Source organism: Tamandua tetradactyla, chromosome 21, assembly GCF_023851605.1.
Source record: "Tamandua tetradactyla isolate mTamTet1 chromosome 21, mTamTet1.pri, whole genome shotgun sequence".
Taxonomy (NCBI): Eukaryota; Metazoa; Chordata; class Mammalia; order Pilosa; family Myrmecophagidae; genus Tamandua; species Tamandua tetradactyla.
Window position 1 is genome coordinate 34,409,080 of NC_135347.1, and position 12,721 is coordinate 34,421,800.

General features: G+C 35.7%; 1 protein-coding gene across 12 annotated transcripts in view; it reads right to left on the bottom strand.

Annotated features, from left to right (window-relative positions):
* CAST (calpastatin) overlaps window positions 1-12,721 on the bottom strand; it is a 130,082-nt gene that overhangs the window by 109,213 nt on the left and 8,148 nt on the right. For all 12 annotated transcript variants that reach the window (XM_077139101.1, XM_077139090.1, XM_077139092.1 and 9 more), the window contains exon 2: window positions 8,144-8,206. In XM_077139101.1, coding sequence (XP_076995216.1) covers window positions 8,144-8,206 — 63 coding nt within the window. The remainder of the gene's footprint in view (window positions 1-8,143; window positions 8,207-12,721) is intronic.

Here is a 12,721-nt window from a genome sequence, read left to right on the forward strand (position 1 = left end):
ATAGGCACATTTTGACAGCTTTTTAAACTGTAAAAACAAAAGGGTGCGGGCAATGGTGGCTCAGTGGCAGAATTCTCGCCTGCCATGCTGGAGACATAGGTCGATTTCTGGTGCCTGCCCATGTTAAAAAAAAAAAAAAAAGGAAAGAATCTTACAAGCACCAAGACAGAAAAAACAAATTTCATAATAATAAAGCAAAATTAGGCTGCCCCAGACATCTCTTATAGCACAAAAAAAAATCAGAAAACCATGAAGCAACAAGCAGAGAATTTTGAGGAAACAGAACTGCTACCAAAAGCGTTGTACAATTTTGTACGAATTGGCTTTCTTGTATGATGCCAACAGAAAATCATACTTAGATACACACATTCAGAAAATAACCATGCATGTTTCCTTTCTGAAAAAAATTACCTTAAAAATATTCAAGTTAGAAGGGTATATGGGAAAAATCATTTATTGCATGCTCTGGTCTATATTTAACAGGAATACATCACTAGTACCACAACAATATTAGGGGTAAATAATTTGGGGGGGGCACACAAGTAAAGGGGAGTTTTGGATTTTCTCTTTGGTGTGGTGTGTCTGTTATTTCTCTCTTTGGAGCAATGAAAATTGTCTAAAATTGAGAATGATGATGATTATACAATTAAGCAAAGATACTGTGAAACACTGTTTAAATTGAACAGAATATATGAATATATCTTAACAAAATCTGCAGATTCAAAATAAATAAATAGAAAGATTCAAGTGCTAGAGTAAAGGTGGAGATGGGTACCTGGTCAATGGAGGTAGGGCAGCAGAACGGGGCAGCCCCTCTGGAGATGATGTAGTAGAGCCACAGGAGGATAAATATAGGGTCGCCATATGATTAGGCAATCCTGTCACTGGGAATACACTTGAAAAAACTGAAAGTAGGGACTCAAATAGACATTTGTGCACTGATGTTTATAGTCACATTATGTATGATACCCAATGGGTGGAGGTGGCCAAAAGGTACATTGACTGAGAAATAGAAGCGTAAACTGTGGTGTATTTTTATGATGGAATATTGTGCAGCCACAGAAAGGAACAGTCATCAGGCATGCATTGAAGTGAATCAACCATAAGGACATTACCTTGAACAAAATAAGCCAGAAACAAAAGGACAAATATATATGGTCTCTTTTAGAAAATACTTATAAGAAATTGGGGTCTTGATTATAAGCTCTCACTGCAGTCACATTTATTCCTGAACTTTAAGTTTTATTTCTAAATTCTGAGATGCTGTGCTATAGTATATCACATGGTATTTTCCGGGAACTTTGGATATCTGTGTGATACCTAAGACTCAGAGTTGGAGTTCTGCAGGTCTGAGAATCAACATTCCTATATACAGCAACATTAAAGAAGCTGAAAAAGAGATCAGGCTTCCATTAGAAATAAGAATGAAGCTGATCTGATTAGGACTAAGGTGAATTAGAATACAAGGTCAAGGATAAGATTGTCTGTACTTTAGAACTTCGCCTACTGTATGAGACCTAGGAAAGAGATTTATTTAGTCTAAAACCTGAATTTTCTGTAGCATGTAATATAACTTAATCATCTGGCCAATTCAGTTAAACAACCTAAATACATGGAGCCTATAACTTTGAACAGAGTCCTGTAATTCTGTATAGCTTAATGTAATACTTGGGTACGTTCCAGAGTATGTTGGGCAGATAATTTAAAAGTATTGGCACAGGCCCTTGAGGACTGGAGAAAAAAATAGGTAATTATTAGACTTTCCCACCTGGGAAACACCTAATTCTCTCTCAAACATTAGGAATTCTCAAATTAACAGGCCAAGCCCTTGATATTGCGGCTTGCACTTATGACACTTATATTCATAACAGATAAGCTAAGCCTATCTATAATAGTGCCTAGAAGCTACTTCCAGAGAACCTCTTTTGTTGCTCAGACGTGGCCTCTCTCTCTAAGCCCAACTCTGCGAGTAAAATCATTACCCTCCCCACCATATGGGACATGATGTCCAGGGGTGCAAGTCTCCCTGGCAAAGTGGGATATGACTCCCAGGGATGTGCCTGGCCCTGGCACCATGAGATTGACAATGCCTTCCTGACCAAAAGGGGGAAAAGAAATGTAACATTAGGTATCAGTGGCTAAGAGATTTCAAATAGAGTTGAGAGGCTATTCTGGAGGTTATTCTTATGCAACCTTCAGCTAGATATTGCTAATTGTCATGGGATGCCAAGCCCAATCAACAGTATTGCTGTAAAACCTAAAGAATACCTGGGGCTGTATTTGAGATTCTATAAAAGTTTCACTCACTAAGTTTATTTTTCAGAAGTCTATAACCTCCAGATGGTTCCTAGGCCAGATAAGCCCTGAAACCCAGAGTTACCAGTCTTTCTAAGCATTAACCAGCTGCATCCCCCTCCCTACCCATAATGTCAACACCCCTTTTAAACATGAAGAAGATAGAATGGCTGTTGCCCAAATATCCTTAAAGAGTGGAAGAAGGACAAAAGGAGAAGGAAGAGTTGTATCAGAGAAGATAAGATTTAGCAAAAGAGTATGACTACAAAAGAGTACAAAAGAAATTGATATTTCTTTTTAGTCTCCAGTGTCTTAGAGCAGCTAGAAGGAAACATCTGAAATGGCAGAACGGTAACCCATAAAACCATAATTTGAAATCTGTTCTAGAACTACTTGTTATGATGCACTCTGAAATTTATCTCTTTTTTTGTATGTATGCTATAGTGTACAATAAAAAGTGTTAAAATATATCTAAGTTACCCTCTCAAAAAATAGTCAAGCTAATGATGATATAAATAAAACTTTAGAACTAAAAAATGAGGAAACTGCAGTTCAAAAGAATTCTAGGACTCCTTTTAGTCAATTTAACCCTCCAAATCAGAAAGAAATCCAGTTGGATTCTGAGTTGCCAACTAGAATCTGGATCTTCAGTAAGCCAGGCAGGACTGCTCTCAGTGTATCTCTTCTGCTTTGCTTCGTTTTTTTTGGCTCTTAGGGATTAGCTTCTTAAGCCACAGTGAATTCTCCACAGTTAACATGGACTTTCTTGTCATAATCAACAATACTTTGAATCAATATTTAGTGTAGTGCCCTTCAGAATTTGCTAACAATGGCTAAATCACTTCTCGTTGGCATTATCTCAGAAGACCTCTGGAACAAAAAACTATGCTTCTGCCCCCTCAAAAATACAAGTAGAACAGTGACTAGATTAAATGCCATATTAAATGCTAACATACTTGAATAATGATTTTCTATGCATTTAAAAGTCACACGGAATGATGTCTTTTTTTTGGAAAATATTTATCTATCTGAAGCACACATTAGTAGTCATTTTCAATCTAGGCCTTGTTAATGGTGATCCTTTGTTATCTGTGCTTAAAAGCCAGGATATGCAGCATTTCACCAAATATAATAAAATATGCAGGCATAGAAAAAAAGACGTAGGGAAATACACCAAGATATAAATAGTGGCCATGTCTTCAGGATTCTAGGTGATGATTTTTTCCCTTTAAATTCTTTTGTACTTTCTACACTTTCTTCAATGACTATAAATTAGTCTTATGGTCATAAAAAGTTATTAAAATCAGTATATATAATAAATACGAATACACAATATTATCACAGCAACGTAAGAGTGCACCTCAAATTTTATAGCAGTAGTTTAAACTAAGCAGTGAGATTCTGGATAATGTTGTTTCTTTTCACAAGGTACATATTATTTTTGTGATGGAAAAAAAGACTAATGTCATTAAAAAATGTAAGAGAAATTTTAAAAATGTTTGGGTCATTCAATACTTAGTTATATATTTCAAAGGAGAGAAGGGCGGGTGGAGTATGACCAATGCTACTATGTTAAAGAAAATGTATCACATATCTTTCTCTTTAAGATATAATTTCTGTTCTCTTCTATTTCTATCTCACATTCTTTGCTTGTAAAAACATATTCATTATTAAATTTTAAGTTTTCAAAACTGGCTCTATGAGATCATGTCCATCTTATGCTTTCAATTCCATTCCTTAGGACTTCACTAAATTATGTTGTTAAAATGCTCACACTCTTCCCTCAATGTGGACAAATATGTCAGTCACATTTTTAAAATAGATTTGATTACAGGTTTGGAAACACTTCATTGTTCCATTGTATTTAAATATACTGACGTTAAATGTTTTTACTTTCCTTTTTCCTGCTCTCTTGTCACTTAATCTTTGGTGTATTAGTTCCTTCAATAATTTTTGGTCCTATAATTCTTCCACATCTGAGAAGAAATTGATGAATTCATAATACTTGCTATTAAAAAAAACAAATAAATTCTCATAGACACTGGCCCTATTCTACTCTCAAGAATTTGCATTGCAAGTGCAACTTAACAAGTGATATTTTAGTTTCATGACTCTATTAAAATCCCTGTGTAAGACTTTGTACAGAGTTTCTATTTGAGATGATGGAAAGTTTTGGAAATGTATAGTGGTAGAGATAGCACGACATTGTGAATGCAACTAACAGCACTGAATTATATATTTGAATGTGGTTAAAAGGGGAAATTTTAGGTTCTATCTAAACATATTACTAGAATAAAACTTTTTAAAAAATACACAAAAGGAAACCCGAATGTAAACCATGGATGACAGCTAATTAATAGAACAATTATGTAATGGAGAGCTTGGAGGGAACTGCCTGAAAATGTAGAGCTGTGTTCCACTAGCCATGTTCCTTGAAGGTGATTGTATAATGATATAGCTTTCAAAATGTGACTGTATGATTATAAAAACCTTGTGTCTGATGTTTTTTTTATCTACTTTATGGACAAGGTGAATAAAACATATGGATTAAAAATAGATAAATAATAGGGGAAACAAACGTTAAATTTTGTAGATTGAAATGCTAGTGATCAATGAAAGGGAGGGGTAAGGGGTATGGTATGCATGAAATTTTTTCTGTTTTCTTTTTATTTCTTTTTCTGAACTGATGCAAATGTTCTAAGAAATGATCATGATGAATATAAAAAAACAATTATAATAATATTTTTTCATCAATTGTAACAAATTTAACATACTAATATAAGGTGTTAATAAGGGAGGGTATACATAGGAACTCTATTTTCTGCATGATTTTTCTCTAACTTAAAAAAAACAGTAAAAAAAAGTTTTTTCTGCAGGATCACACTGTGGCTGTGGAGGAGGTATTCTTAAAAAGTAAGAACTAGTTATAATAGTAAGGGAGAAACTGCTCTGAAACCCACACAGCTGCATTCATCTCCAAATATTTTTTATATGGTAGTATAAAAGTGCTCCTTATCTAACCGTAATTGTTCTTTCCCCTGTGTATATCCTCCTGAAGTCCTCCTGTGTGCTCTTTTCCTTACACCTCCAAATGAAATGTAGTTGATTAATACCAAGAGAAGTAAAAACACAAAGCAGTGCTACTTAAGTGCAGAAAGCAAATTTTCAAGCTGAATTTGTCCCAAAGACTTTGGTTTGTTCTTTGAAATCTAAACAGTGTATCTGCATATGCATGAGGACAATAAGTTATTTAATCTTTGGAGGTAAATGCTAGTTTGAAAATGGATTATTAAACCCACAATAAACTTCTTGACCTCACTTCTCTTGTGGCCAACAAAGCAGCAGGTAAGGAAATATTTGGGAAAAGAAACCAGTTTCTGAAAGATCTTTCCTTGGTAATTTGGAGAAGATGATGATTACTGGACAGTAGGCAAGGTAGATGACGACAGATCCAGATTGCACATGGCTTTATAATCAAGAACACAGAGGCTAAAATAAAGCTTCATGTAGGCTGGCAACCTTGAGTTGTCTCCAAGCCCACAATATCTCATCAACGACTTATTTGCATTTAATAGTTCAGGATTTATATGCAGTAAAGGACCAGAGATCCTCTGGAGACAAACCCTTTTGTAAATACACTCTCCACCCCCATGCCTGTTCACCACAGCAAAGAGATATGGGCAGAATTTGGTGAGAAAATAAACATTTTTTAATCTGAGACTACAATAAATCTCTATACTGACATAAGCTATAGGAACAGGCATAGCCTCCACCCCCCTTCTTGTGCTGGATGAAAGTGAGCGGAACAGACCAACATGTTCAGGCTCTGGCACAAGGGCAGGAGCTGTAAATCTGAATTTCCCAGCATTGTTATGAAACAGTGCCAGAATTGATTGGATTGCTGATCAAGAGAAGAAAAATCTCTTCTTCCTTTTCTGTAGATGGAAGTTCAGCCTTTCAGCCTCAAACTGAAAGTACAGTCTTGCCTCTGCTGACACAAATCTTGAGTTCTTCCCTAGATATATTGTAATAAGGCTCCTTATCAGTGTTCTCCAAGCCTTTCACAAACATTGAGACAAGGTGATTTATAGCCCAGTTATTATAAAAAGACCTAACTCCGGGGCGGGCCGCGGTGGCTCAGCGGGCAAAGTGCTTGCCTGCTATGCCGGAGGACCTCGGTTCGATTCCCGGCCCCAGCCCATGTAACAAAAACGGAGAAACAGAATACAATAAAACAAGAAAATGTTTAAAAATGTTTCCCTTTCTTCCTTCCTTCCTTCCTTCTATCCTTCCTTCCTTCTCTCTGTCTTTCCTTTAAAAAAAAAAAAAAAAAAAAAAAAAAAAAAAAAAAAAAAAAAAAAGACCTAACTCCGTATTAGCATTTGTAGCCTAAACGAATAAATGCCTTGCCCATTCAAGGCATAACATTTAAGCCTACAAGTTATGATTGGTGAAAATGATCATAAGAACAGGCTTATTCTCCACTTAACCGTATTGGAAAAGAATATACATCTTCCTTTTGCAGACAAATTTTCCTTTCTGTGTAAATAGTTTAATCTTTATTACCACTAATAAGAATGACATCTGAAACATTATTTCCTGCTCTGGAAAAATAAAGGAACAGTATAGTGTTCAAACAGGAAATGTTTGCCATTTGCCTAAATAATAAATTTGATAGATAACTTATCTGGGACTGTATTTAAAAGGGTTGGGTTGTTATCATGTAGATGTTCATGCTAGTAAAAGGAAAATAACGTGTTTTTTTCACATGGGAACTTATTATTTTTAATATTTTAACCAAGAAACAAGATAAAATCTTAATATGGTTTATTTTTGCTCTTATTTTTTAATTTTTAAAGAAACATTTGCCTTCAGTACGCACAAACATTTCACTACACATTTTCTTGGTAAGAAATAATCTAAGTTATATTTTCACAGGGATTGATAATAGAAAGCACGGCAGAAAGTTGAGGAGAAACCCGTAGCATAGAATACACAGCATACTCTAGGCATAACTATCATCTTGCATTTTGAATATCTTGAAAATGCAGAAAATTAGCCTTAAGAACTAAATTTCTGAAAGCATCTGTTTAATGTTGATATGAGACCACTAAAATTATCACTTTATACTTCCTAAATTTCCACATAACTTTTAGGACCTGGCCATCTGAACTTTACAGCTGGAAATGGCACAATTTCTATTGAATGAAGATGAATATGTATATATTTCAAATGTAAAAAGCAGCTACTGGGAGGCAAGTCCAGCACACCTTTGAAGGACAACACTTTCATATATATGATCTTTCCACAGAGAAGTAGGTCAGTATTGACAGGGTACAAATGGTGCATCATTTGGTAAAAGGAAAAATTCACAGGCACAAAGAAAACACATTTCAAAGTGGGGAGATCTGATTTTACTAGTATTTCCAAATAGAAATAGTTCTTTCTCTCACGCTTTTGTTTATGAACCTGAATAACTGGTTAACCAAAGACATCGCTGTCGTCCTTTCACAGTACACTTTCATGAAAAAAGATTTCCTTTCCCTGATGGCATTTCTGTCCCCTTCTAAATCTCCATGGTCACCAACAAAACAATTAAGATTCACCAGTTCCCAGATAGAATACACCCTAAACAGCAGAGTTCTATTTCTAAAGGTTCCTCTCTTACGAACCCTTTTTCATTTATTTTTAATGACATCCACTAATGTTCTTGAACCAAATTTTAGTTAAAACTAAGTTTGCCAATATCCTAGAAGGAGCTCTTTGCTATCTCATTATTTAATATTTCAAGACAGAATTCGCAATTTAAAAGCGTGAGAAAATGAAAACACGGTACTATGGAAATTACCTCATCTGGTCCTTTCTTTTCTCCAGGTTTAGAAGACAATCCACTGTTTTTTTCACTGACATGCTATAAAATGTAAGAGATAAAAAAAAAAGTTTAATAGAGGACAGTGTTACAAGATAACATAATAGTAACTTTAACCCTCCAAGGCTGAATGTATAGACTTTAAACTAGGACCTTTTTAATCTTTCTCCTGAGAATGCTGGTTAATTCCACAATGTAGGTGGCTTTCAAAAACCAAGGGCAGCTATAGACGTTCATTTGGGATCTAGAAAGTCAGTCCATAATTAAATTCATCAGATGTAGGTCTAATGGCAATGCCAGGGCAGTATCTCCTACAAAGCGTTCACAGAATTTTAAAGCCCAAATTGCCATCATGGCAGGCACGGTTCATCATAGAGATGAGAGCTCTAAAGACCATGTTGAGCCTGAAGTCATCCTCAAGTCTCACTTCATCACAGATCCAAGGGAGGAGCACAACCTTCCAAGTCACCCATCAAGTCCTGTGGCTTTGGGGAACTCCCTAGATTTCTCCCATTGAGTATTCACCAATGTGAATTGATAAAAGAAAGTATGGCAGAAAGTTGAGGAGAAACCCATAGCATAGAATACACAGCACACTCTAGGCATAACTATCATCTTGCATTTTGAATATCTTGAAAATGCAGAAAATTAGCAGTAAGAACTAAATTTCTAAAAGCATCTATTTAATGTTGATGATATGAGACCACTAAAATTATCACTTTGTACTTCCTAAATTTCCACATACCTCTCAGGACCTGGCCATGTGACCTTTACAGCTGAAAGATACGCCCTGAAAGAGCAGGTCATACATGCAACTTCCATGTATTGTGAATTTAGGCTTTCATTCTACAAATAGAATTATTTTTCTTACTAGAATGTGGAGGATAAATGCAAGTGTTTTCATGTGATACATAAAAGCTTTGAGAAGCTTGCATACTCATTTCTTTTGATACTGGTAAGATAAAATAAACCATAAGGTTCTGGCTGTTTTTTGAGAAAATTTTTAAAAATGCATATGTTCCTAAAAGGGGGAAGGGGTTAAAAATTATTTCATTCTTGCATATTGCAGAAAAGTACAAGAAAATGGGAAAAAGAAGCCTAAATATGAGAAAATAACAGCCCATCATCAGGTTCAATTCTGAGTACCCTCAATTAAATCAAAATATGAAAAACTGCTATGTTCCCAGAGTAGAATCACAATCTGGATATGTTGTTCAAAGAAACTTCTGACTTAAGAACAGTGATTATAACAATAGTAATAACAATAATTCATATTCTTCTTTATTACTTAGAAGGAACTCATTTTATTTGATAAAAAAAGAGGATGGAAAAACTAAGAATAAGAGTCATTTGATGTTTTACACAAGGACAAGTAAGTAGTAAATAGGAAAAGGTTGCAAACCAGGTTTTCTGACTTAAAATCTATTGTTTGCCACTATGCCATGCCAAATGGATTAAGATAATGTTCCCTTTAATCATATCAACAGATATGCTAGTAAAAAAAGATGGCCAAGTAATAGGAGCACATGGCTGAAACCTTTCCTTAACAGTTCTTTGTATGAAAAACTAGCAAGAAATCACTTCAAAGAATGGGCAATCCTTTCCAAAAAGAAACAATGTCATGGATTAGTAAATGGAATCCACAGAAAAGTAGCCAGGCTGTAAATAGCTTGGTGAAGGAAACCCCTTAAAGGACTTGTTTTAAGATACTATTTTATCTAGATGTCCCAGTCAAGGGGTTTATTTGTCCTTAATGAATGACTCTGAAAAAAAAAAAACTATTTTAAGGTATATATAGATAGATAGATCTCTCTTGTACTCTCTCTCTCTCTCTCTCTCTCTCTCTCTCTCTCTCTCTATATATATATATATATATATATATCAGAGGATAATAATCAAAATACTAGACTTGTTAGCCAGACCGTCATAATTATTTCTAAAATAATTGTTCAACAATTAGGGATAAGATTTGAGAGGGCCAAATCTACAAAGACACAAATTTACTAAATTTTTCTAAACGAGAACCGGTGGTAATTTTAGAACCATGTTAACACATTCATTCATTATCTCTGATTTGATGGGTTTTTCAGATTAGACAGAGAGAAGTAGTAACAATGACATCCACAGTTTCTCTGCACCTTAACTGTTTTGGTGCCTCATGGACCCATCAGGATATATCGTCATTCCCATTTTATAAGCGGGAAGACCTAAATAGGAGCATGGGCTCTTTTCTGGTGCAAAGGCCCATGCTCCCCCGACTCTGCTTCCTGCTCATGTAGGAGAAATAAGTTGTGATTTATTACCTCTCAGAGAAAGCATACACTGTCTCTACTTTCTTAAAATCTAGGTATACAAGTGTGTTTCTTTAAGCATTTAAAAAAGTTGTTTTCTCAGTGGTGCTTCAAAAGGGATTCTATTGTGCTCCATCAGATTAACCAATAACATCGGCCACTTCAACCAAATTCTCAAAATCCTTCAAAATTATGTAGGTTCCAAATAGTCATTTGGGTGGGATATATGGAATGACTGTTTTTTTCTAAATGTCAAGTTGTAATGACAGCTTACAAAGTGCGTATTGTAAGAATTGGGCATTTTGTGATTTCAAAAGAAATATTTGTTCTCAATAGATCTGTTGCAATACACATAAATAAAAATCACTTATAACCAAATGACAACACTTTTATGAGAACTTCATGGGTCATATATATTTTTCCTTTTGTTTTTTTTATTCTAGATTTTTATTATGAAAAATTTCAAACATACAGAAAAGTTGAAAGACTAGTATAGTGAATGCCCTCATTCCCACCACCTATATAGATTCAACAATTATTAACACTGTAGCCATATTCTACCATATTCCCTTTACCTATCTATTTATGCATGTGGGGTGGGGGAGGGGGAGAGGGGTATATATTGTATTTGAAAATAAACTGAAGATATCATAAAACTACAGCCCTAAATGTTCTACCTTACATCTCCTGAAATTGAAGCCATTTTCCCATACAGTCCCATTGTTATTATCATCCTAAGAGAATTACAAGAATTCCTTACTGTCATTCAATATACGGTCTATAGCTACTTTATAAACGAACAATTACACTGACCCTTTCTTAGACCTTATTTAATATCTAACAGTCAATTAATGATGTTGAATCAATTATAGCCTTTGGCTGTGAGAGATTCAAAGTGCTTGATTTTTTTCACAGGAATACCTGAGAACTCTCGACATAACCAAACTGGTGGAGTGAAATACTTGGCAATGATATATTTCAAATTTGAGGCAGCTTAGGAAACTGTAACAAATCTTTCCAGGAGCAAGGAAGGCAAACTTGGTTACCATGCGGAAAGCTGGTGAGGTGTGGAGAGGTGGGAGAAGCTTGGAGAAGGGAAGAAGATAGCTCAGAAATGAGAACTGAATCACAAAACTGACAAATCCAGGGGGCACTTCCCTACAAGTGGGAAAAGAAATTACCACCATCAGCATCTCTGCTGTGCCAGGCCAATGGCTAGCCATCTCACCTGTGTGCTCTCACTTACTTCCCACAGCAACTGCATGGTGTACACACTCTCACCTCACTTAAGATTAAAGAAAGTGAGGATCTGAAATGTGAGGTCCTTTCTGTCACACCACTCAGGTTTATTGTCTGGTCCAGAGACTGGGGACTACTTTGAATCTCATCAAAAGCTAACTGAGGGCGGGCCACGGTGGCTCAGCAGGTAAGAGTGCTTGCCTGCCATGCCTGAGGACCCGGGTTCGGTTCCCGGTGCCTGCCCATGTTAAAAAAAAAAAAAAAAAAAAGCTAACTGAAATCTCGTGATTCTCAGTAAGGCTTGGAGGGTGAGGTCTCATGAATTGCTAGGCTCGGACTTGAGAGCCTTTGGGTACGTTTTCCATAGCTACTTGGACACACAGAGATACATACACAGAGAAAGGTATATGTCATATGAAATAAGATAATATCAAGCAAATTTCTACACATATTAAAAAAGAAACAAGGCTTTTTCCAAGTCCAAGTGCAGCTGTGAAAGCACTTACAAAAGTTAATAGTAGTGTGCATCTGTAATGTCGTTTGCTTTAATTAAAATAAATGAATAAATAAATAAAGGTATGGGTTTTTTTTTTTAGAGGGTACAAAAATGTTTTAAAATTAGACTGAGGTGATGACTGCACCACTCTGTGAATACATTTAAGAACACTGAATTGTACACTTCAAACGGATACATTTTATGGTGTGTGAATTATATCTCACAGCTGTTTAAAAAAATAGTAAAGGTTATCTGGAAATAACTTGACAAATTTCCTTACCCAACTTGGAGATAAGGCCATACAGATCAGTATTTGCATGCCCAAGGGCAGCTGGACCAAAATCATGAAGCCATAAAAGGTTATCTCTTGGTGCACTGTGGACTTCCCTGGTACATGCGGCCCTCAGTTCTCACACCAACTGCATATATTTAGAAAGGTTTGTTTCTGGGGGCCTCCTGACCATCAGAAAAAACGCTTCTGGCTGTCAGGGGATCCCATCCCTCCCTGGGGGTCACAATCACTGGGGGTGC